The sequence below is a fragment of the Lagenorhynchus albirostris genome, chromosome 5 (genome assembly GCF_949774975.1).
Source record: "Lagenorhynchus albirostris chromosome 5, mLagAlb1.1, whole genome shotgun sequence".
NCBI classification, from domain to species: domain Eukaryota; kingdom Metazoa; phylum Chordata; class Mammalia; order Artiodactyla; family Delphinidae; genus Lagenorhynchus; species Lagenorhynchus albirostris.
The window spans coordinates 78,132,466-78,158,314 of NC_083099.1; the positions used below are offsets into that span (position 1 = coordinate 78,132,466).

At 44.9% G+C, this 25,849-nt stretch overlaps 1 protein-coding gene across 4 annotated transcripts in view; it reads left to right on the top strand.

Moving 5' to 3' along the window:
- The first annotated feature begins 742 nt into the window (after positions 1–742).
- ILDR1 (immunoglobulin like domain containing receptor 1) overlaps positions 743–25,849 on the top strand; it is a 74,240-nt gene continuing 49,133 nt past the window's right edge. For 3 of the 4 annotated variants that reach the window (XM_060150491.1, XM_060150493.1, XM_060150494.1), the window contains exons 1-6: positions 743–816; positions 14,116–14,286; positions 15,676–15,825; positions 19,145–19,264; positions 19,550–19,696; positions 25,677–25,808. In XM_060150491.1, coding sequence (XP_060006474.1) covers positions 762–816; positions 14,116–14,286; positions 15,676–15,825; positions 19,145–19,264; positions 19,550–19,696; positions 25,677–25,808 — 775 coding nt within the window. In that variant the 5' untranslated portion in view covers positions 743–761. The remainder of the gene's footprint in view (positions 817–14,115; positions 14,287–15,675; positions 15,826–19,144; positions 19,265–19,549; positions 19,697–25,676; positions 25,809–25,849) is intronic. The other variant, XM_060150492.1, reaches the window with a different exon arrangement.

Sequence of the window (25,849 nt, forward strand, 5' to 3'; positions counted from 1 at the left end):
GCATGCAGGATGGCAAATAATAAGGCCTAAACCAATATTAACGATGCCTAACTATGGATGGTGGGAGCACGGTTTTTTCTTACTTCCATTAATTTATATTTTTGCTAACTTTTCTATAATGAGCACCCTTTTCTTTTATAACTTGGAAAATTAGGTCTATTTCTCTAGTTCACACCCCACCATCTTTATTTATAGAAAACCTGAACAATCATTACACATAAACTTCCTATTAGTGTGTTTTTAGTGGGGGAAAAAAATGTTTTCCAAGCACGTGTGAGTGAATGGAAACATACGGCAGGAAATATTCCCTAGAAAGTTATATCCACATAATTCTACGAAGAGTGAGGGAGAAATTTGCTAGGGGTAAGATTTCCCAAGAACTTCTGGGGAAAATGGTAACAGGCTCTTATAGGTGGGAGGCGAGAGTGGCACGAGATGGTGTTTCGGTGAGGAGAATCACCTGGCAGCCTGCCTGGGCGGGGCGGTGGCAGGCAGGAAAGGTGGCCGCGGGCCAGGGCCGGGGCGGAGCAGGAAACGGCGGCGCGCGGAGCGGGAGGCGGAGCCGCGGGGAGCTCCCAGGTGGACAGGAGCCGGGCGGTACCTGCCCGCGGAGCCGGACCGGTCCTCTCGCCGCGCCGCACGCAGTGAGCGGAAAGCGGGGGGATTCCTTGGAGAAGTGGTGCGCCCTGAACCGGCCGCTGATGAAGACACACACATTGTCCCTGGAGCCCCTGAGCTGAAAGGGACCGGAGAGGGCCGGCATGAGCCCCGAGCTGCCCGCACCTTGGCTGCTGCTCTTCACCTGGCTCCCAGCAGGTGAGCCGTGGGAAAATGGGTCCCACCAGGGGCCCAAGGGGAGAGGAAGCCATTGTTGCCTGGCCTTGCAGAGCTGGCCACAGGCAGGACAGCGGAGGCCCGGGCCGCGCTCAGGTGGCTCTTGGCACGGGCGCCAGGAGTTGCGGGGACTGAATCGAGTTTCTGTCTGTGGGAACCTGTTGTTTTCTTCTTTTATTAGCCTAGGCCCTTCCGAAACAGGTGCAACTAAGGAAGAAGCCAGGAGCCTCTGGGCTTCTCCTCCTGCTCTTTAGGCACTCCTTGGTCTCTAAAGCCAAATTGATAGAGGCGGAAACACCACTCTTACAATTCCTAATTGTAATTCCTAATTCCCACTTCTGACCCTGGGCACCCCATCCTCAGAATTAGGACTCTGTAGCCAGCAGTCATCTAGGTCAAAAGAATAATAAAAGAAGCCTTACAGACAAAAATCCCATTAGGGTATAAAACCCAATCCTTAAATCACCAGCATGATGTTTCAAAAGCTGTTCTATTTTTACAAAGAATATTGAACACTCAACATTTTTCAAACACAATGATTATAACCAAAGGGTATATTCTTTTTTTTTTAAATTTTATTTTTATACAGCAGGTTCTTATTAGTTATCTATTTTATACATATTGGTGTATATGTGTCAATCCCGATCTCCCAATTCATCCCTCTTTCCCCCTTTGGTGTCCATACGTTTGTTCTCTACATCTGTGTCTCTATTTCTGCCTTGCAAACCGGTTCATCTATACCATTTTTCTAGATTCTACATATACGTGTTAATGCATGATATTTGTTTTTCTCTTTCTGACTTACTTCACTCTGTATGACAGTCTCTAGGTCCATCCACGTCTCTACAAATGACCCAATTTCATTCCTTTTTATGCTGAGTAATATTCCATTGTATATATGTACCACATCTTCTTTATCCATTCGTCTGTCGATGGGCATTTAGGTTGCTTCCATGACCTGGCTACTGTAAATAGTGCTGCAATGAACATTGGGGTGCATGTGTCTTTCTGAATTACCATTTTCTCTGTGTATATGCCCAGCAGTGGGATTGCTGTGTCATATGGTAATTTTATTTTTAGTTTTTTAAGGAACCTCCATACTGTTCTCCGTAGTGGCTGTATCAATTTACATTCCTACCAACAGTGCAAGAGGGTTCCCTTTTCTCCACACCCCCTCCATCATTTGTTCTTTGTAGATTTTCTGATGATGCCCATTCTAACCGGTGTGAGGTGATACCTCATTGTAGTTTTGGTTTGCATTTCTCTAATAATTAGTGATATTGAGCAGCTTTTCTTGGCCAGCTGTATGTCTTCTTTGGAGAAATGTCTATTTAGGTCTTCTGCACTTTTTTGGATTGGTTGTTTGTTATTCTAATATTGAGCTGCATGAACTGTTTATATATTTTAGAGATTAATCCTTTGTCCTTTGATTCGTTTGCAAATATTTTCTCCCACTCTGAGGGTTGTCTTTTCATCTTGTTTATAGTTTCCTTTGCTGTGCAAAAGCTTTTAAGTTTCATTAGGTCCCATGTGTTTATTTTTGTTTTTATTTCCATTACTCTAGGAGGTGGATCAAAAAAGATCTTGCTGTGATTTATGTCAAAGAGTGTTCTGCCTATGTTTTCCTCTAAGAGCTCTATAGTGTCTGGTCTTACATTTAGGTCTTTAATCCATTTTGAGTTTATTTTTGTGTATGGTATTAGGGAGTGTTCTAATTTCATTCTTTTACATGTAGCTGTCCAGTTTTCCCAGCACCACTTATTGAAGAGACTGTCTTTTCTCCATTGTATATCCTTGCCTCCTTTGTCATAGATTAGTTGACCATAGGTGTGTGGGTTTATCTCTGGGCTTTCTATCCTGTTCCATTGATCTATATTTCTGTTTTTGTGCCAGTACCATATTGTCTTGATTACTATAGCTTTGTAGTATAGTCTGAAGTCAGAGAGTCTGATTCCTCCAGCTCCGTTTTTTTCCCTGAAGACTGCTTTGGCAGTGTCTCCATACAAATTTTAAGACTTTTTGTTCCAGTTCTGTAAAAACTGCCACTGGTAATTTGATAGGGATTGCATTGAATCTGTAGATTGCTTTGGGCAGTATAGTCATTTTCAAAATATTGATTCTTCCAATCCAAGAACATGGTATATCTCTCCTTCTGTTTGTGTCATCTTTGATTTCTTTCATCAGTGTCTTATAGTTTTCTGAGTACAGATCTGTTACCTCCTTAGGTAGGTTTATTCCTAGGTATTTTATTCTTTTTGTTGCAATGGTGAATGGGATTGTCTCCTTAATTTCTCTTTCTGATCTTTCATTGTTAGTGTATAGAAATGCAAGAGATTTCTGTGCATTAATTTTGTATCCTGCAACTTTACCAAATTCATTGATTAGCTCTAGTAGTTTTCTGGTGGCTAAAGGGTATATTCTTAAAGTAAGCAAATTGCTAAATGGACAGACTTCAGAAAGTGGAGCTCCAGGTGTTCATGAACCAACCATGCAGTGTGAGTAGCCAGGATACTGAGGTGGTCAAATAATACAGACTGCTGTATTTGCCTGGCATTCGTTAAATGGAAGCCTACCTGCGTGACACATTTTAGAAGCAAAGAATGCTGAACACGGAAAGATCCTAAGTCCAGGAAGAAATACAGTTTACATTGTGACATATACACACATATATGAGATTTATAAAATAGGAACAAAAGGTATACACACACAAAACCAGTTACTATGTTGGATAAAAGAATAACAAATTAACATTAAATATTACTTTAATAACATTTAAATTCATAGAAAGTAATCCCCAAATTAACAGTATTAAATAGAAAAATCCAGTAAGTTGATTTTCTCAAGACCCACTGCAAACCGAGGTATGAACTTTGGAAAACCCTGCAGTAGAACATATTCATTTTGGTCTGTCACCTTGTTCTCTTCTGTTTCTAAAGAAAAGTCAACCCAGCTCTCTGATTAGCATCCAAGTTTCTGCAGTTGCGAAGTGTGGGTCAGGAAAGAGATTATGTCAGATGTGGGTACTGGCTAGTTGGTGTGGCTTGGGGCCTCGATGAAGCCTCTGAGGTCAAGAAGTCCTGTGAAGTTACCAGAGTCTTTATGTTTGGAGCTGTGGAGAGATGGATTGTCAGAGGGTTTTGTGTGTGTGTAATTCTCCAAACTGTTTTTCCTTAAAAAGAAAGAAGTTTTTTTTATCACACAAGTGATATTTGCTGCTTAAAACAGAGCCTTAAGATAAGGCTAAAGTAAGTTCCTATAGCTCTTTGCATTATTGGCTAATAGCTCTGGTTACCTTCATCCAATCTCAAAGTTTATTCCTGGAATGAAAAGTTTAGATTCCACCCCCGCCCCCCCCACTGCCAAATTCTAAAAGGTTGTGTGTTGTTTGTGCTTTTGTGAATATTTAAAAAGATCTTAGAGGGGTGTTAGCTTATAGATCCACGTAGCTATCAACTTATATTATTCTTTAGGAAATCAGACAGCTGACTTCTAAGGGACAAGATTCTTAACATCTAGACCAGGAGCTTCCCCTTGGTGGTCGGGGTGAAGGTTGGGATCATACTGAAAACCTAATGACATCTTGGTCCCTGATACAGTAGATAGTAAAAAGTAGAGCTTCTCAGGTGTTGGATAGGGGACTGTCCACTCGACTCCTCCCTTGCCCCCCACCCCCCTGCCGTGAGGCTCCCTGAAGTACCTCCCAGAACCCCAGTGCTCTGCGAACACAAGTAGAAATCACTCCCAGTCCTTGTCTTCTCCTCCCAGCCAGTTTTACAGATAAGGAAATCTGTGTCCAGGGAAGTCAGGCATCTCAAGTTGACACAGTGGAGTTGGTTTGAGAGCTGGGACGACGGGAACCCTGGTGTCCTCACTCTTAGTCCATTGCTCTTTCACCTATTTCATACCGTGGAGCAGGTTTGTTTTGCCTAATTGAATCCTGGTAGAAATAGAAATTGACTACCTCCTGGAGGTATAACCAGATGTTAATTATTAAACCTCTTGCCTCAACAACAGTATAGTGGAATGAGATGCTGGGTAATTACTGTACTGTCTGCCTAAGTTTCTTTCAGCCTAATACTTTATTTCATTATTTGAAGTCCTTAGGGGAGAAATAAGATTGTGTGTTTTAAGAATTAGGAAGACTCTGATCATGTCTTGTCTTTCTCCAGTCCTCGTTTCTGGATCTTCCAATCTACAAATCTTAGGGTAAGGTGGGGTCAGAGGAAAGCATTCTACACTTTCTTCATTTCCCAAACCCAGTTAATCACCATGTGCTATTGCTTAATCCCAGCATCTTAACCATCTCCTTGCCTCTAGGCCTGCTACCTCTCTGCCTAGTTTCAACCATCCTCTACCCAGATGATAGGTTAGCCTACCTGGATTAATCTTTCCCACCTTCACTTGAGTCCTCCAAGAACATCTACTAGATCCCCATAGTTGATATGAGTGGATTAAAGCTCTTTGGAATTCAAGCCTCACTCATTATGGCCTCACTAACATGGGCAGCCTTGTCTCCACTACCGTGAGCGTGCTCTTGCGCCCCCTCTCCCCCCAACATACACCCTTCTTCCTTGCTTTTTGTCTGGCCATATTACAAATGGTTGACTTTAACCATTTGTTTTCTGTACTTTCAGAGCACTTAAACTTTGTTCCAAGCAGCTTAGTCTGTCTTGTATGAATTTATTTGTTTGTTTATTCAGCAAAGGTTTAATGCACACCATGTGCCAGACGTACTCTCAAACAAAAGCAGACACGGCTTTGGTCCCCATGGTGCTTATGGTCTAAAGGAAATACAAGCAAATGTAGAAATACAACTATGATAGGGACTATGAGAAAGAGATACAAGGTACCACAAGAGCATATAATAGATGGATTTTGCTCATTCAGGAGGCCCTCCCTGGAGAAATGATGCTCACATTGAGAGCTGAGGGGTGATCATCCCAAACAAATGAATAGCATGTGCAAGGCTGCTGGATAGGAGCTCAGTGAGAATGAGAGGTGGCAAGAATATCAGTGTGACTGAGAGGAGGAAGCCACCGGACGTGTGGTGGAAAGGAGGCCGGGGATGGGTAGGACCAGATATGCATGGCCTCATGGGTCATGGTGGAAGGCTTTGTATTTATCATAAGAACGATGGACAGCTTTTGGAGATATTTAAGGAGAAAGAGTTGGGAGACGGGTGTGAAATCCACGTGGAGGAAAACCAGAGTATGTGCAGGTACCAGTTAAGCTGAAGCAGTATCCAGGCTGGAAGTGATGGTAGCTTGTGCTAGGGTGATGGTGATGATGGAGAGACAGAGATTCCAGAAATACTTAGGAGACAAATAAACCCAATTTGATAATAGATTTTATATGGAGTGAGGAAGAAAGAGATGTCAAGGACGATTCCTAGTTTTCAGTCTTGTCCACTCACTGAGATGGGAAATAGGGAAGAAGCCCAAGTTTGTACAGAAGGAATAGGATTTAGATTTGGGGTCTGATTTAGGTTCTGAAACAACCAAGAAGAGCTATGAGGAGGATTTGGACCCGTGTGTCTTCTTGGCTCTTATTGTACAGTAGTAGGATTTGTTATTCAAAACTCTACCAGTTTCTAAGCCATCCTATAAAGCTTAGCCATGACCAGAGGTACCTTGCTTATCCGTTTACTTATGTATTGTTGACTTTCCCCAAGAGTATAAGTTCCAAGAGTACAGGGACCTTGTCTCTCTCATTAGCTACTTTACCCCCATCGTCTGGAACAGCTTCTGGCTCATAGTAGGTATTCAATAAATGAGTGAATGAGTGACCTGAAGGCCCAGGCACACAGAAATTTGTCATTGTGGTGAGACTTAAATTTGCATGTGCTCTGAGATTAGCATGTGGGGACACAGATGAGTCACTGAGTCACAGACACTGAGCGTCTGGCTTTGGGAAACCCCAAGCATCTGCCTCTCAACCAGGTCTTGTTGTCCTCTACCCCTAATAACCAAAGGATATCAAATTCAAACCACCTGAGGGGCTATTTTTTTCACCTAGTAGTTTATCAAGAAATTTTTAAAGATTGATATTTCCCCTGTTGGAAAGGTTGTGGTGAAACATGGGAGTGTCACACCCTGTTGATGGGAATATAAATTTCTTTCCTGAATTATCTATTAAAATATAAAAGTCTTATCCCCTTTGACCCAGCACTCTCTCTTTGAGAAATACATCCTACTAGAATAAAAGCATGCATGTGAAGAGATACTTTATATAATATAAAGGTATTCATTTCAACACATTATTTCAGCATTGTTTGTAATAGTGAAATATTAGAAACAACCTAAATGCCCATTATTAGAAAAATGGGTAAATTATGGTTCATCCATGTAGCGAATTTTCATGCAGCCACTAAAATTTAGATCCATATATACTGAGATAGAATATAATGATATCTCATTAGTTTGAAGAAAAAACAAAGTTGCAGGTCAATGTACATAATATGATTAATTTAAAAAAAAAAAAAACCGTGTAGGGAAAGATGTGGAGGGTAGACACCAAATTATGGTGCCTCTGGAGAGTAGAGTTCATGGTGAGCAAGGATGAACATTTTACTTTATACCCTTCTCTGTTGTTTGAAGTTTCTTATTATTTATCTTATAAATAAAAAAGGAAGAAAGGGGTTTCTCTACAAAATGGTTAAAATAAATTTGTGAATGTCTCTTAAAGGGTTAAACCTCCACCATTAGGAAACTTATCCAGAAGGCAGGTGGTACAATGGAAACTGTAGGATTTGGGATTTTAGAGGTATACGCTTATATCTAGTTTCGCTATTTACTAGCTGTGTGGCTTCAAACCGGTTACTTAATCTCCCTGAGGATTTTCCTCATCTATGAAATTGAGATAAAAATAAGGCTGATCTCATGGGGGTTTGCCAAGGTTAAACTACGTACTGCATAATGAAGCCCCCAATACCATGCTGACCAACACTGAAGTGCTCAGTAGTTACCAGTTTCCTCCCGAGGGTAGACATAGGCTTCTGCCACCCCAAGCCTAACAACTGTCGAGAAGCACCCCCAGACCTTTGTTAAACGTGCAATACGTAGACATAATTCCTCCCCCGCCCCAACCTGCTTCTTTCTCCCCTTTTCTCCTCTCCTTGCTCTCTCCGTCCCTTACTTCTTGTCCATGCATTGCCAGGCCCTCTTCCCCTTGATTCCTCTTCTGTTTGCACTGTTATCTGAGGAAATGTAACAAATACTGATGGTAAATATACTTGGGGAGATAGCTTGCCCTGACATAAACTCTGATAGGATTAAACCTGTGTACTTTTTGTTAACCTGATTAGTGGAGCAGAGGTGACTGGGTGCCTGAAAAACAGGAATCAAGACCTTCCATTGGAGGCACCATTAGGCCACTGCCCCTTGCTGGGAAAGACCTTGCTCTCCTCCCTGCCTGCCACTCCCTTCCAAGCAAGACCTTTCACGTGGAAATGAGGGGAAATGCCATCCAGTCCCCTGAAAAGGATTCTTAGTTTAAAAGGAAAAAAAACTTTTGTATCTGTATCCCTGTACTGTATGGATAATATGTTCTAGAAACTATAAAACATCTTGCCCACTCTGATACTACACAGGGAAGACAGGCTGAATAAATAAATGTGCAAAGATCTGCATCTATTTGGGAACACATGGCATTTAGTTGTAAAGATACTCTTTTTTTTAATTGGTATATTTACCTTCCACTTCAACGCGGGATGGTAGTCCCCACTCTGCTTAGCAGCGTAGTCTTGGAAAGTACCTCATGGTGGGAAACAGAGAATCCCCTTCTCCTTCGCTCCTTCCCATGAGCTCTGCTATCTCATCTGAAGTTACCTTTCCACCCTTACAGATCTCCCTTCCTCTTTCACAGAGACAAACTGTGAATGGGTTTGCCAGGTAAGACGCAGCTTTAAAAGCTTTTAATGCACTAACTCATTTTGCAAAGAGAAGGCAGTAATGATAGCTTACATTTGTATCATTTTAATTCATTCAAAATGTTTTTGCATGCTGTTCTCAATTGCTCTCAACCTCTTGAAGTGGGCAAGATAAGAACAAATGATACAAGTAATAGCTACTGTTTACTGAGTGTCTATTATGTGCCAGGCTCTTTGCTAAATGCTGGACATATTTATCTCATTTAACCCTCACTATTACCCTATCAGGCACGGATTATCATCATCCCAATTTTGCATATATAGAAACAACTGTAGTTTGGAAATAACTTGTCAGGTCTTTTAGCGAGCAGGGGAGTGGAGGCAGAATTTGAACTCAGAAAATCAGTCTCCAGAATTCATGTTTTCAGGAGAAAATTATAGGCACAACTAGGCAATTAGATGGTGATGAACTGGGGAGAAGGAGATGCCACAGGATGAAGGGAATTTAAGAACAGAAAGAAAAATTAAGAATTTGAAAGCCCGTAGTACCAGGTTTAAAAGAGCAAGGATGCAACCAGGACACATATAAACAGGACACTTATCTTTTTGAATCTCTTCATATTTTCAGCCCAGATTCTGCTGCCCTTAGTCTCTTCTTGAAAACTTTACCTGCTTAGTAGTGTGCGTGTCCAGTGTGGTTAGTTTTACAGAGAAATTAGAGGCTAAAGGAAAAGATAGGAGGTTTCTGCCTTTGAAATGGTCTGTCTTGCTACTTCTTCTCTCTTCCTCCCAATCTGGAAATTCCTCCTGCTTTTTGAGAGTCCAGTGCCTGACTTCTACTTGGAAAGTCAGGCTTGCCTTCTTGGGAAAGATTGGATTTGGTGTGAGCAAGACCCGAGTTCAAATCCCGAGGCTGAGAGGGCTTGGTTTATTACAGTCTCTGAACTTTTGCCCACAGATATGAGCAGGGCTGACCCCACCCTAGGGAATTTTGTGAGGATTAGAGACGATGTATGTACATCACCTGGTACACAGTAGATGCTGAAACCCAGAGCAACAGCTGAGAAGAAGGGAGAAGGGTTTGCTGGTTGCTCGGTACCGTTTGGCCTGAGACTCTCCCCCACTCTCCATGTGAGGGTGGGCGAGGGGTGAAGGTCTGGGAGCTGTACAGGATGCTGTAGGGCCAACAGACCGCTGGAGGGAGTGTGAATGAGTTCAATATTGTCAGATATGTGGGAACCTGGCGTATTTCAAGGCTTGAAGTTCACGTAAGGCATGAAATTAAAGAGAGGATAAAAGAGAAATACCAGGCAACAAAGCCAGTGCTGACGTTGGTAAAGGTGAGTCAAGTCACCCCACGTGTGCTTTGTCCATAACAAGAGCATTCATGGAAAAGAAGCTGAGTGCGCATTTGGTAATGAAGGTGATCACCCTTGTCCCCATTCTTCTGCCTCAGGGTGTCAGATTCAGCCATCTTCAAAGCTACCCCAGAGCAACTTCTGGCTCCAACCAAATACCCTCTCTGACTCCCAGCAAACCTGCACTACCCCCCTGCAGATATTCCACCTCTATACAAATAATGTTGACTGGAGTCCTTTGAATAAACTGTCATTTGTATTGAATTACCATTCAGCAAAATAAAGAACATGTAGTTTATTAGTCACGGTATTAGAGTAACTGCGGCCCGTTGTATATTAATTATTGCTCATGTAGCCTGGCCCCATGCTCTGATTATTTGCAAGCTATTGAATACCAAACATCTTCCTTTATTTAAAGAATAGCCAGGTAGAGTGGCAAGAGACTGCTCAGGGGCAGAATCTTGGCTCCAACCCCCTTAGAAAATGAATGACCACAGTCAAGCCACTTGCCTTATCCAATCCTAGATTTGCTGTGTATGCACCGGCACAACTTGTTTCCTCCCAGGGCTCATATTTAGGGAGTAAATGAAAATATTTGAAAGTGCTTTGTGAACCTAAGATTTTGTTTACACCACAATTCAATGTTTTTCTCTCTATTCCAATCCATGCGTGTTACTGAACAAAATAAGCTAGTGTTTCTGTAGTGAATAGTGCCATCCTATTCATTGTCAAATCTTACCTGTAGCTGCTTCTGGTATGCAGTTAAAGCTGTGTTGGGTAAAAGCTCCAAGGCCTACTTCAGGTCAGTTCTGGAAAAAACCAAAGAGGTGGTGAAGGTGGAGAAGCAAAAATAAAAAATCAGATTATGAAATAATCCTTGTTAGGCTTGAGATACTAGTCATTAGCTCTTCCATTCTGATTGGACTGATTTCCAGGAACACTACAGCTAGTAGAGACAGCAGCTATTTCCCCCAAACTCCTCAAGGCTTATTTTCAAAGTGATGTTCTTTTTCCATTCACAACTAAATAAGGAAGTTATCCATCTTCCTAAAAACATCACTTTCACCTTATTACTCTTCTTCAGGAAAGCCTTCAGTGATTATCCATTAACTGGAAATAGACTCTGGAGTGCAATTTACACTCCACCCCACCTCCCCACTTCCTACTCCCCACAACTAGCTCGCCTTATTTATCCTCTGTCTATAAAGCCAGAGGCACCAGCTGGGTTGGTTCCCTCCAGGTTCTCCAAGGAACTGCCCCTTCCTGATAAGGGCCTTTGCTCACTCCTTTCTTCCATCCTGACACAATGAGTCTCTCTGCCCTTTCCCTATTTTTCACATATCATGTTTTTTTTTTTTTTTTTTTGCGGTACGCAGGCCTCTCACTGTTGTGGCCTCTCCCGTTGCGGAACCCAGGCTCCGGATGCGCAGGCTCAGCGGCCATGGCTCACGGGCCCAGCCGCTCCGCGGCATGTGGGATCTTCCCGGACCGGGGCACGAACCTGTGTCCCTGCATCGGCAGGCGGGCTCTCAACCACTGCGCCACCAGGGAAGCCCTCACGTATCATCTTAATCCTACTTGGGTTTTAGGGTCTAGCTTAAATCTCTTCCTTCTATGATGCTTCCCACCCACAGGTCTCCCCCACACTGCTGCAGACCCTCTCTCTAGCATGGCTGTCACTGGCACATCCTCATTACAGCCCAGCCCTGGAGATGGCTCAGGTCATTTCTGGGGACCAGGTAACATTCTGCTACCTCTCTGTGGACATGAGAAAAGTGGCTGCTGGTGGCCATCACAAACCATGGTGGCTGTCTTATGAGGGTTGTGTCCAGAAGGCGAGGCAGGACCCAGAACCATGTGGCTCTGGCCGTTGAGCCAGGCTCACCCAGCTGCTCTATAACAGGGGTGACTGTATTTATTTTGTTTATGGGAGTTAGTCAAAATGAAGGTAGCTCTACCTGAGAACTCTATTGGAGGGACTCCCAGCTTGAACCCCTTTCTCCTTGGCCCTCATAATTAGGGAAAAAAGGAAAAAAGACTCATACAGTGTCACTAACATGGCAGCATATATGCCAGCACCTTGCCAGGTACCATGCCAAGTGCCAGGAGTGGGTTATCTCATTGCATTCTTGCAAGGACCTGATTAGGTTAGTACTATTATAATCTCCATTCATAGCTGAGGAAACACAAGCTCAGAGAGAGTAAATAACTTGTCCAATGTCCAAGTGAGTAGTACAGTTTGATTTGAACCCAGTCGTATCTGAGTCCAAAGCCTGGGTTTACTTTAGCTAGTCTACACCGGTGGTTCTCAAAGTATGGTACCCATCAAAGTAGTATCAGCAACTCCTGGAAATTTGTTAGAAATATAAGTTCTTGGGTCCCACCCAAGTCCTACTGAATTAGAAACTCCTGCTGACAGTGATCTGGGCTGTCACGAGTCCTCCCGGTGGTGCATGCTCAAGTTTGAATACTACTGCTCTACACTAAACCTCCTATGAGAAGGCCGCTATAACTTGGCCTAGAGTCCATATTGACATAGGAACATTTGAAGATGCTGGTTATGTGTGGACTTCTGACCATGTCAGAGTCCCACCTGACATTTCTGTGCCACCTGGTTCCTCATCAACACACACTTGGAGCTTTCAGTATATCTGTAGATTTGGAGGGTAAGGGGAGAAAGCTTTTAAAAAGTAAAAAGAAAAATTGTTAGTTCCTTCAAGTCTTTCGTGATAAAATTTGTCACAGTCTGATCATTTTTTTATTTTCTTTATGTCGACCAGTTGAACTGCCAAGTTTCACTGGTCATTCATTCTATCATTTATTCAACAAACATTTGTTGGGTGCCAAGGAGGTGACAGGCACAGTATGAGGCTCTTGTGTTTGAACAGTGAGTCAGAGGCAAACCCAGTTGGCCTTCTCAGAGCCTACAGTAGACAGGCCATCCCCAGAAGTGTGAAATGCTCTGCCTGTGGGTAGGATGAGGCACTTTGGGAAAACAGAGGAAAGCCCCTCTCCCAGACTTGTAGTCAGAGGAGGCTTCTTGAGGAGGTAAGGGTGCAGCTGAAGACCTAAGAAAGAAGTAGTACTTAGCCTGGTGAAGGGAGTGGAGTGGCAGCTGGTGATGTGGAAGAGTGCTCCAGCCAAGAGATGTGCATGTGGGAGCACCTGGGGAAGACAGCAGTCCTAGCACGGGAAAGACTGAGGCAAGTCCAGAGTGGCTGAAGCCCCAAGTTGGAGTGGGCATGAAGGGAGATGAGGCCACAGAGAAAGGCTGAAGGCAGACGTGACTGGCCTCCTAGGCCAGGGTACAGAGGTTGAACTTTATCCTTAGGGAAATGGGAAAACATTTTAAGAAGAGAAGTGACATGAAAAATTATATATATTAGCAAAGTCACTCCAGTACATACATGACCTTCTTTTTTTTTTTTTTTTTTAAAGAAGATGTTGGGGGTAGGAGTTTATTAATTAATTAATTTATTTTTGCTGTGTTGGGTCTTCATTTCTGTGCGAGGGCTTTCTCTAGTTGTGGCAAGCGGGGGCCACTCTTCATCGCAGTGCGCGGGCCTCTCACTGTCACGGCTTCTCTTGTTGCGGAGCACAGGCTCCAGACGCGCAGGCTCAGTAGTTGTGGCTCACGGGCCCAGTTGCTCCGCGGCATGTGGGATCCTCCCAGACCAGGGCTCGAACCCGTGTCCCCTGCATCGGCAGGCAGACTCTCAACCACTGCGCCATCAGGGAAGCCCCATGGCCTTCTTTTAATATCGTTTCTTTATCATTGTTGGATGTGTTATCACTCCCTATGGACTGGGAGCACCTTGGGAGTCATGGTTTTTGCTCTTTTTCTCCTCCATCTCCTCCAGGGTGTCTGTGCAGTTTCCGTCCCAACCCTGCCCAGGCTAAGTAAGAACACAGACAGCTTGTGAGCTGCTCCCAACCAGTCAGGCGGTGTGTTTGCTTGTGTGCAATGCTTTTATTGCCCCATGAATAGAAGTAGGTCACCCCTTAGAGACCTACCTAAGGTCTGCCTTCAGCATTGTCTCCTGCTCTTGGCTGCAGGGTGTGTGTCCTTGCTGGTGACAGTCCAGCACACGGAGCGCTATGTCACCCTGTTTGCCTCCGTCGTTCTCAAATGTGACTACACCACCTCTGCCCAGCTCCAGGATGTGGTGGTGACGTGGCGATTCAAGTCCTTCTGCAAGGACCCCATCTTTGATTACTACTCTGCATGTGAGTGCCCTCATCCCTCCCCCCTGCTCTCCCGGAGTCCTTCTGTGAAGTACCGCCATTAGGGTGTAGGAATTATTTAGGATCACAAATCCTTATAGTGAGAAGAAGCCAGAAAGATCACTTAATACTGTCCCCTCGTTTTATAGATAAACAAACGGAGGCCAGGTAGATGAAATAACTTATTCAGGGTCACATAATATTTATTTATTTTAAAATTTATGTCTCACCTTGTTCTAAAATAAATGAAGGCAGCTTAGACTTTAAATAAAAGGCAGAGCAAGTTGTGACTCCTAGTTCATTCCTGGTTGCCCACCCATGCGCTAAGATGAGGATGTAGGTCTGCCTCTCATCACCCCCACCTCCTCCGAACGCAGACAAGAAGACTCCTACCCGCCCCCCAATGACGCATGAGGAGTGGTCCCTTGTGAGCCTCCCGCCCACTGCCACACTCCCTTCTAGAGCCAGCCTTCCTGGTGGACAGTCAGTCCTCTGTGGACTAAACACTCTCAGTGCTGGAGAGCTCCCTGGCCACAGGCAGCCTGTTCATTGTTGGACATCCCTGAGTGCTGTGCAGCTCTCCCCATGCTTAGCCAAGTCCTGCCTCTCAGTAACAGCTGCCCTACTCACGTCAGTCCTGCTGTCTGGAACCAAAGCTCTTCCCTAGCTGCCCACCTCTGCCTCTCTCAAGAAACAAAGGAACCCTGATCCCCACCACCAGCCTGGGACAGTTAACCGTTAGAAATTCGGAGAATAAAGTAGATACCCTGTTCACAGGAAGGAACTGAGCTTCCTGAGATGAGGAAAAGCAAGGGGAGACATCAGCTTTACCTTTTTTAGCCCTAATATCTTACAATATGAACTCCAAAACCTAACTGTCTGAGCCACCCACAGAGCCTGACATTGTCCCCAAAACACCCCTCTCTAAATTGAGGCATTGTTTCCTTGGGGGTTCCTCTTAAAATGCCTGCATTAAGTGGGAAGGTAGGAGGGACCGGCTAGTAGGCATTTATCATCAGCAGATTTAACAGCTCTCAAAACTTTTATTGTGAGGGCAGGTGGATGAACCATATGGGAGCAGATTCTGGAGTGACTTTGAAAATGAGGCAAGGGAAACTGAGGTGGGAGATGGGGATGCAGTCAGGATTTGGAAATGATGGCCTATTAGGGGGGTCTGGAGTCTTGCTGCTCAAAGTGTGGGTCATTGGTGTCACCTGGGAGCTCATTAGAGATGCAGAATCTCAGATCCCCACTCCAGAATCAGAATCTTCGTGGGGATGCATAGGCTCGGGAAAAATTGAGAACATTCATTGCTCCAGAAACCACTAAGGGCACCTTTCTTCATGGGAATTCCCCACTGCTGTGTGACGTAGGTGTGTACTCTTTCCCCAGCATACCAGGCGGCTTTATCCCTGGGCCAGGACCCCTCCAATGACTGCAATGACAGCCAGCGGGAGGTGCGCATCGTGGCCCAGAGGCGGGGCCAGAACGAGCCCGTGCTGGGGGTGGATTACCGGCAGCGCAAGATCACCATCCAGAACCGTGAGTGTGGAGGCAGCAGGGAACTGGGGGTGGAGAGGTGTGTAGACCAGGCCCAGAGGTCTGAGTCATTGTGGGGATTTCCCCTTTTTTTCTGCTGCCTGATGGTCTACTTGGTCACTTTCATTTTTTGAGGAAAGTGCCAAATACACAGAATGTGCTATATACCATCTGAAGTCATTACCCTGGAAGCTGGTCTCAGGCAAGAAGACATCCTACAGCTTTGGCTAAAGGTCAGGGAGTGGGTGATTTCCTTTGCTTTTCCAAGATGCAGGTCTAACGTGTGGCTCAGGCTCCCTTGATTCCTTCCACAAATTGCTCTCAGGGCCTGCTCGAACCCCAGGCCCCTGAGTTCCCCTCTGGCTACTTCTGTTGCCCAAATCTAAGGAAATAGGGGTTTCCAAGTAGATGGCCACCTTAGACCCTCGCCCTCCATTGGTAGAGGAAAGAGCATTGTGCTTAGAATCAAAAGACAGGGTGGGTGCCCCCATGCTTCCACTCCCTTGCTTAGTGACCAGCAGCAGATCCATTCTTTTCTCTGGCCTCTGTTGCCACATCTGGAAGATGGGCATAATGGCCTCTGTCTCCCCACACCAAAGTGAGTATCAAATGTGATACCTGAGAGCTATGTCTAAAGCATATGCATTCTTTGTGGGAGTACAGAGAGTAGTGGTCAGCCCCGGCTCTGGAGTCAGACTCAGGTGTTGGTCCCCGTTCTGCACTTACAAGGTGTGTGAACTTGGGCAAGTCCCTTCCATTTTTTTTAGCCTCAATTTCTGTAAGATGGGACTTGCCGTAGTACGTATCTCATAGAGAGTTGTCAAGATTAAGTGAGATAATACGTATAAAGCACTTAGCAAACATTAAGTGTGCAGTAAACTTCAATTATGATCACTCAACACTTTTGAATGGATGGGTCAGTGCCCCACATTCCTGTCTTATAATCCAGGACTGCTGCAATGGATTATTGGCACAGAATTCAGAGCGTATTTCAATGAGCTTTATGTGCAGTGTTACATAAATATTGGCTGGTTAAAAGTGAAAAAAAAAAAGTGGGAGAATACACCTAGAAGGCCACTCAGGGTACTCTTAGCAACAATGTGAGGAAATCAGTGAATATTCTATGACTGTTGAGGTAGATCAAGCCAGTTTAAAAATTGCTTCCACCTTTGTGTATAATACTTTGGCTATAATACATAAGTCTGATCCATTTACATTCAACCTCAGACCTTCCCAAGTCAACCCTTGAATGCTCAGCCTTAGGGAACATCTATCCTTTTCCAGTTTCTAGGTGCATCCTCAGAGGTTCAGGGTGACTCTGCTTTCTCCAGAGCCCACAGAATTAGCTCCGATCTGACCCCAAAGTTTAAAGTCCTTTACAGTTTTTGAAGGATGAAAGTGCCCATAGGGGATAGTCCCTGATTTGCCGTCTTTTTTTCTAATTTTGCTCAGCACTGTCTACTACTTCCCCTCCCAACCACGTTTGGGTCAAACTCTGCCTCCTTCTTACTCCCATGGGAAAACGGTATTTCCCCTTGGTCTTAATTTTTAACCTCAGGCTTGTTGTGACTTCTTGGAGCCCTTGTTTTCTGATACTTTTATGCCTGTGTTTGCATCATTTGAGAAGACCCTGTCAAATCAGTTCTTGGATAATTTAAAATATTAACATATCTGAATGTCCTCATTACTCTGACATCCCTGAAATAATCCTTATGCCTCTAATAAAATTGGGGCAGATTTATAACACACATTAACCTTGGAGGGGGAATTTCTTCCTAAGCACTTTCACCATTCTTCCAAGTCTGGGGCAAGCTTGTTTCTGGGAAAGGCAGTGGGTTTGGAAAATCATGGGGTAGGAAAAAACCGTAGGGATTGACGTAGAAAGAGAAGGAAACAGAAGTCGAAGTTAGCTCCAATGGTGCGTGACCTTGCATGTTTGTTTCATTTCCTCAGTAAATATTTCTTGACAAAGAGATAACAAAGAATTGCAGCTACGACTGCCAGCTGAGCAGGAGCAAGTCTATAACTGAGGTCTTTAAGAATTTGAAGGTGTCCTCTGGTACTTACTGTGGCTGAAGTAGCAGGGACGTGGGAGGGAGCTGCCCTGATGCCTTTGACTGGACTTTAAGCGCTTTGAGGACAGAGATAGGTCTTGTTTGACCTTCCATAGGGTCTGATATAGTGCTGGACCCACAAAAGGTCTTTAGTGAACATTTGTTGCATGTACTAAATGTGAACATAACATTCACCTATCTTAATGGGGTAGATGCTTGGTGCTCATTGAAAACTGAAATTCTTTTCTTGAGTGACCTTTACTCTTAAAATATTGGCATTTCATCCTTACTTATTATTCAAGTTCATCTCACCTATCCTTTCAAGATTCAGAAGTATGTGCTTCCAGCTTGTGAGGAATCCAGGCTGTGGAGTTTTCCACCCAGTTAGGAGAGGACGGTAGAGCTTGGTGATTAAGGGCACCAGCTTTGGGGCAGAGACATGAGTTTGAACCTACCTCTGTTACCTCTCTCTGTTCTAGCTTCCTCTAGTCCTAGTTTCCTCATCTGAAATGCAGCTAATAATCCTACCCACTGTATCAGGATTAAGTTTGATTGCAAGTAAGCAAAAGCCGAAAATATTAGTAACTTAAACAATAAAGAAGTTTATTTCCGCTCATGTATAAATTTGGAGGTAGACAGACAAGAACTAGTGTGGTGGGTCTGTTCCATTATGTCCTCAGGTACCCAAGTTCCTTCCAGCTCACCAAGAATGTCATCTCCTTCCTCATGGTCCAACATGGCAGCCATCACATTTGCTTTCCAGATAACAGAGTTGAAGAAGAAAGGGGCAAAGAAGTTCCTAAAAAAGTTCCTGGGAGCCATCATGTGACACTTCTGCTTATATTGTGTCCACCAGAACTGAGTCACATGTCTGTGTCCATCTGTAAATGAGGATGGGAAATAGTGATTTTATTCTGGATGGCCATGTACATGACCAAAACTTCTATGATCATGAGAGAAGGGGAGAACAGACATTGGGAGATAGCCGGTGATCTCTACCTCACCCACTTAGAGTTGTTTTGGGAAGTAAATGAGGTGATGTATCCCCAATCCTTTCAAGGTACCTAGTAGGGCTCAATGAATGGTAAGTTCTGCCACCTTTATATTGTTTGGAGAAAGAAGAGAGTCTCAAACGAAGGAATTGAGGCCTTTCTCTGAACTATGAGAGGCCCTCTTGGGATGTGGAAGTACAATGCTGGGGACTTGAAGCGACCATAGATCAGATCCCTCTCCTTTAACCACTGGCACCTTCCCCTCCCCTGTTGCAGGAGCAGATCTTGTGATTAATGAAGTGATGTGGTGGGACCATGGAGTGTATTATTGCACCATTGAGGCTCCAGGGGACACGTCAGGAGACCCAGATAAGGAAGTGAAGCTCATTGTCCTGCGTAAGTGCTCCTGGAGCTTTCTATTCGGCCACCCCACTGTGACACTTTTACATACAGAAAAAAAAGAAAAACAGAAACACGCAAGCCTAGGTTATTGTTGTCGGTAGCCAGCCTCTGAAGTTCCCTTACCAAAGATAAACTTTTTTTTTTTTTTTTTTTTGCCTGTATGTTGCTCACCCTTAACCTATAGTTCAAGAGCTGTGTTGATCAGACCTCTACAATGTTACAACCTGAAGCATGCACCTGCATGTTTAGTTCAATCCCTGCTCGGCTTCTCTCTTGCAGACTGGCTGACAGTGATCTTGATCATCCTGGGGGCCCTCCTTCTGCTCCTGCTGATTGGAGTGTGCTGGTGCCAGTGCTGTCCTCAGTACTGCTGCTGCTACGTCCGCTGCCCCTGCTGTCCCGACCGCTGCTGCTGCCCCGAGGAAGGTGAGAGGGGACGGACGAGCAGTGCGGTGGGGTGGTGCAGGAGCCTTGTGCCCCAGACAGATCCATTTCATATGCCCAGGTCAAAACCTTGGGTTCTTCCAGGTTCTCCTCCATGCCCTTCTCCCGTCAGAGGCTCAGAGGTCTTTGGCCTCAGCCCAGGAAATTATGCTCAGGGAAGCTATGGAGCAAAGTGGGAGGACTTCTGCCTGTTCACCTCCTAGCCTGCCTAAGGCTTCGTTCAGGTGTCTCTGCCTACATATCAGTGGCCCTGATGTGCCTGTGCTCCAGCATTTGCTCCCAGCACTGACCTTGCTTGGACACGAGGTGGCTGGAGGGAGTGATTTGCATAGAGCTGTGAGAGAGAAGGCCACTTCTCAAAGATGACTTGAAAAGAACAGATGAGAAGAGAGAGGTGTTGGAGCAGGGATTCTCAAACTTAAGAATCTCCTGGAGGCCTCCATCTGCAGAGTTTCTGATTTAATTGGTCTTGGGTGGCCCTGAGAATTTATATTTCTCAAAAGTTCACAGGTGATGCAATTCTGCCAGTCTGGGGGCCACACTTCGAGAGCCCCATTTTTAGACAAAGGAAAGAGGGGGCAGAAGAAGATCTTGCTCTAATGTGATCTTTCTTTGGGCTTAAGTTTGACCTTTTAAAACAGAATTGTGACATGCCATAAAAAATTTGGTGAAGGCAAAAGAAAAAGAATTATTCTACAAAGATCTTTCCTTATTAAAGAGATGGAATCAACAGCTTTAAATGGAAAGAGGTTTTTTTGTTTTTAAAGTAACATTTCCTTTTCCTGATGATATAAGTGAAGTATTACATTGTCGAAAATTTGAAATGTAGGAAAATGAAAAGACTAATCTAAGCACCCAGATATAACCACTCTTATCATTTTGGTCCATTTGAAAAGAAAACTTTTAAAAGAAAAAAATAAGAAATTGGCTGTTAAGACAGAAACAAAACCTAATCTACAAGGTCAAGAAGGTCAATGGTCTGAGTCTAGTTTCAGGCCTATGTTCTGAGGTTGCTGTCTTACAGGAAAAGAGAACTAACTTTTATTGGATGTCTGGTGTGTGTGGGCCCTTTGCATATATTACCCTTTTGAATCCTCACAACCCTAGAAGGCAGGTATCATCATTATTTAACCGTGAGGAGACTGAAGGTCAGAGGAGTCACACAGCTGGTAAGTAGCAGAAGTAGTGCAGCGTCGTATTCATGATTATCTGACTTATGAGCGCCTGAATTTCCCACGAGAGAGGCTGCCACGACCTATCTGTGTAGATCACTATGGGATTGGCTGAGATACCAATGAACTCCTTCAAGAGAAGAAAAATAGCAGAGAACTCAATATTGGGCCACGGAGCTCCCTACCGTTCAGAGGCCTCTGGGAGAGATGCCACGTAGAAGTCACTGCCGCTGGAGCAGAAATATGCAGACTGAGATGAGAGAAACTCTCCCAAGATACTTTCTTGGAATCCCTAGGTCTGTGGGGTACTCAAAACAGTCAGGGCTAGGGACTCAGTCAGCACAAGTGATAAATGTATCCACTGTCAGTAAGCTGATAAACAGGTTCTGGGAGAAAGTGGTTTCTCCTAAGTGGTTAGAGGTCATTTAGAAGAACTGGTAAAATAAAGAAATGTGGGCCACAAATAAAAGATCCCTGAACTTGAGCAGATGAGATCACTTTCAAAGTGAGTCACTTGGGGAGTCTGTCCTGAGAAATTTGGTGATAAGAGGAGATTACATAGAGGGGGCAGGAGTTGTCAAGGAAAGCTCTTGGTTGGGGAAGAGGGTGTATGTGATCGTTGATTTTTTTTTAGAATAAGGTAATCCTAAGCATATGTGTAGGCAGAGAACCAAGGCCAATAGAAAGAGAGTGAAGGGAAGCATTGTGAAGTGAGGCAATGACTCAAAAGGGATGGAGCCAGTGGGAGAGACATCAGGCTTACAGTGAAAGGATTACCTTTAGACAGAAAAGGAAAAGGAAGCCTGCCCTCTGAAGAGAGAGAGGAAGTTGTTAACACCTGGAAGATGATTAAAGTGTCAGGGAAGGAGCTGAGGGAGCGAGCTCGCTCACACCAGCCTGTCTCGATTTCAGCACATCAAAATTCTAGATGCAAAAGGCAGCTTCGAGAACGATGCCAGTGATTCTTGAGCTTCCGAGACCACAGCCCACCTCCCCAACCTGCTCCTACTTTCCAGTGAGAGTTAACAGAGGACCAGAGAGGAGAAAAATGAAAATGCCACCAAAGTTTAGTAATCCTTGGTAATTCACTTAGTACTAGTAAACAACCTACAGTAGAACTTAAAGAAGGAAGTTATTGACACTGAATCTTATTTTTTTTCCGTGGGAACTGGAGCGACAACTTCCATCCCTAGATTGGTTGTTGACCCTCCTCCCCACAGAACCCCTAGGCGCACCCTGCAGTGGGCTATAGGCCACACGGAGAATCTCTGATCTATGCCACCCACCTCCCCATCCCCTCAGCTGAGGGAAGTGAGGCCTAGAGAGACTTTTCCACGGTTACACACAGCTTGTTAGTGATGAGCCCTGGACTAGACCTAGGTCTCTTGATTCCATGTCCAGGGCTGGTTCCTCTTCCTCAGCAAAGACATGTCATTAGCTGAAAGTTCATAGGGAGGGGAAGACATGAGAAGTTTAAACTGCTGCTCTGGAGGAGGGAAGCAGGGTCGCTAGATCAGTCAAGGAGATCTACGCACGTTGCGAGAAGGGCTATATGAGGTCAGTTGCCTGACTGTGCAGCCAGTGTGGGCCCAGGAAGCATTGACTGGTGGTTTCCTAAAGCTGAAATGGCAAAAATTCAAGGGGCATGAGATTCTAGGATGCTCCTGAGGATGTCAGTGGAAGGCCTGCCAGTCAATTTGGTATACTGTGTATACTGCCAGTATATGTATAAAAAAAAGGAACGTGTGACCATGGGTCAGAGAGGGCGAAGAACACACTGTAAGGGCAGGGAGGGGGTGGTAAGGAATAGTAAGAAGTTGGAGGTCCTCAGGGGCACCATGGGTGATGCACACAGAGGATACTGGCTGCAGGTCTCTGCAGGAGGGGAGGTGTTGAGTGTTATTTCTGCCACAAAAGGGTCTTCTTAAAGAACATGCCCTGGGTTTTCCTCAGAAATGAGGATGAACATGCTTTTGGTGGTCTAGTCTCCAAATGTGTACTTTTTGTCTTCTATGAGATCTGAGGTGAAAGAACCGACTTATTTTAACAGTAACAGTGAGAGCCATGAGCTATTAGGCATTTCATGTGCATTACCTCATTTAACTTCAACAACTTTGTGAAGTAGGTATTATTATCCCCAGCTCAGATATGAGGAGATTGGGCTCAGACACTCTGGAAACTCACTCAAACTTACACAGCTAATACATGCTGGGATTCAAGTTGAAGTCCACGTGCCCCTCAAAGCCTGTGTTTAACCTATCCCTGAGGACCATAATTCTCAGAATGTTGTTGAGAATCCACAATAGTCAACTCCAGTTCGACTCCCTGCATTAAAATCAGAGAGCTTGTTGAAAACATGGATTTTCTTACCTTGTATTAGACTGAAGGTCAGTCTGCGAGCAGGGTCCAGGAGTCTGTATATATAACTAGCGCGTTAAAGGTGACCAAGGCAGACTTTACACCACTGAGGTTCAGAGATAACTTATTAGGAGTCTTGAAGCTTTGTTCATTTCTCCATGTTTCTTATTTTATTACCTGATTCCCCATTGGGTGAGCAATAGAAACACCTGATAGCCTAGACTTCCCCATGGAGCTGTTTCCAGGGACAGGAGGGCAAGGGAGAAGCTCAGAGACTGTATTTTTCCACTCGCATCTCATCAGTTCCATAGCATCAGGGAAGGGAGGGACCCTGGGAAAAAGTTTGTGGCAGCTAAGAAGGGAGCAGGTGTGTTAATCTTGGGAGTATGTAAAAATCTGACAGGAAAGCGCATGGAGGATCTGGAAGGGTCTCTAGGGAGTCATCTCTGCAGGGGGTCCCATTAATTAAAAAGTCATTTGGGGAGCAAGGAGTTAAGCCCAACTCTCCTTTTCCCTCCTATTGAATTGGAGGAGTTGAAGAAGGAAGTGGCCCAAAGGGGGAATGGTATCATCTGGAGGAAACCAAGATTCAGTCAGAGGGGCAGGGGGTGGGTAGGGTTGTTCCCAATGGAATCAGATGTCCCCAGGCCTTGGAAGCAGAGGTTAGTCTGAAGTGGGTTTTGAATGGTGTGGTGCTGAGTGGAGAGAAATAAAGTGAGGCACTACCACTAGAGAAGGGTTTTTTTTTTTGTTTTTAGGTTTGTTTTTTTTTTTTTGCTTTATCACATAAATAAAGGAGTCTGGGGACTCTGTGGTTTGGCAGAAAGAGTACAGGCTTGAGTGGCAGACAGACACCGGGTCACATGCTGCCTCTGCCAGTCACCAGCTGTGGGACATTGGGCTGGGAAGGTAACCTCTGTAAGCCTAACTTCCTCATCTGATTCTCATATTAAGAGATTCCTCTGAGGATTAGTTAGCTCATGTAAAGTGACTGGCGCATATTAAGGAGGGCATTGTGTGTGCTGAAGATATCGTGTATAGGGAGCTGGGGGAGGCACCTGTTAGCAAGAGGGAGAGGGAAGTGCTGAGCAAGTGAACCTATCTTTATAGGGTCTGGAGTGCTGTCCTTTGGCATGAAGATGTGGCAGCTGGGTGAGCTGCTCTAAGTCTGCATCTGACTTCCCCCATGCTGGGCTGTGACTCACCATCAGGGCTGGGGCTCCAAACATTTTGGGGGGCTTGGCTGAAACCACTTCCTATTGTGCTGGAAGTTGGTTTCATACTAGAGCCATTGGGTAGCCTTCCTGATGGCCCTTTAGCTGCTGGCCTCAGCAAATCTCCCAACCTATGCAGCTGGGTCCAGAATGCCTGTCTTCTACCTCTTCCTACTGTGGTAAGAGGAAGCCTCTGGCAGAGCCCTGCTGCTTTAGGGGTGGCCACTGGGCTTGGGAAACCCAGGAGGAGGTGAGAGTGCCAGGCTGGCAGGCACTTCCTGCACTTAAGCACACAAGTACATTTCCTACATGCATGGATAGACAGGGAGCTTGGGAGACACGTGCACTTGGTCACAATTACCTCAAAATAGAAATTCATGAACAAAAACAACTAGATGCGTTTGTTTTTAATTTGTACTTGCCGTGGGTTGTGTGCTTCAGACCAGCTGCACCTAAGGGACTGGAGAAACATTTCTATGGATCCCTTGTGCTGCTTTTTTCTATTATTTTCTTTGCCCTGAAAGGAAATGGTATTTCCCTTCTCCCTTCTCTGCCTCTACCCCACCCATTACAGATCCCCCCTACTTAGGGAAAACTCCAGTACTTAATAAAGTGAGGAGAAGAGTAGAAAGGATCCACTTCAACTTTTTTGCATTCTCTGCCTTCTTCCCCCTGGTTTTCTCCCACCCAGGGCTGGCATTACCAGCTAGAAACGTTCTTCAGTCCCTCTCCCTTTACCAGTAATTCTGCCCATTGACCTCAGCACCTGCGTCCTCTTTTTCCACTCTGAGCAGGCAGTCCTCCCAAGCAGCCCCTGACTAACAGCCTCCTCTGAGCCCTTTGCATCTGTACCTTCTATATTTGGCCTATGGCCTGAAATTTCATTGCCTGCTAATACCTATGCATCTACCTATACATTTTAGGTGACCTTGGAAATGGGCAGAACAATGAAATGTTTTCAAGACTAGGAAGTCAGGTTTTAAGATTATATTTCCTAGTGTGCAGGAGTTGCAGTGTTGGCTAGGGAATTTATTCCCAGCTCCTTGCCAAAGGAATAGTTGATTCACTACTTCCTTTACTCCCATGTGAGAGAGGTCACAATAAACTTCGAAGAGAGAAAGTGGCCTCTTGGCAAGGCTGCTAGGTGGAGAGAAGTGAAGTGGGAGGTGTGGGCCTTGCCCTGGCTGAGGGTCTGCATTTCTCCTTTTCCCCCTGCAGCCATGGCCCACCAACGCAACATGAAGCAGGCTCAGGCCCTAGGCCCTCAGATGATCGAAAAACCCCTGTACTGGGGGGCGGACAGGAGCTCCCAGTTTTCATCTTATCCAATGAATCCACTGCTGCAGCGAGGTAAACCTTGCCAGAGATTTGGGGTGGGAGAGGGTAAAGGG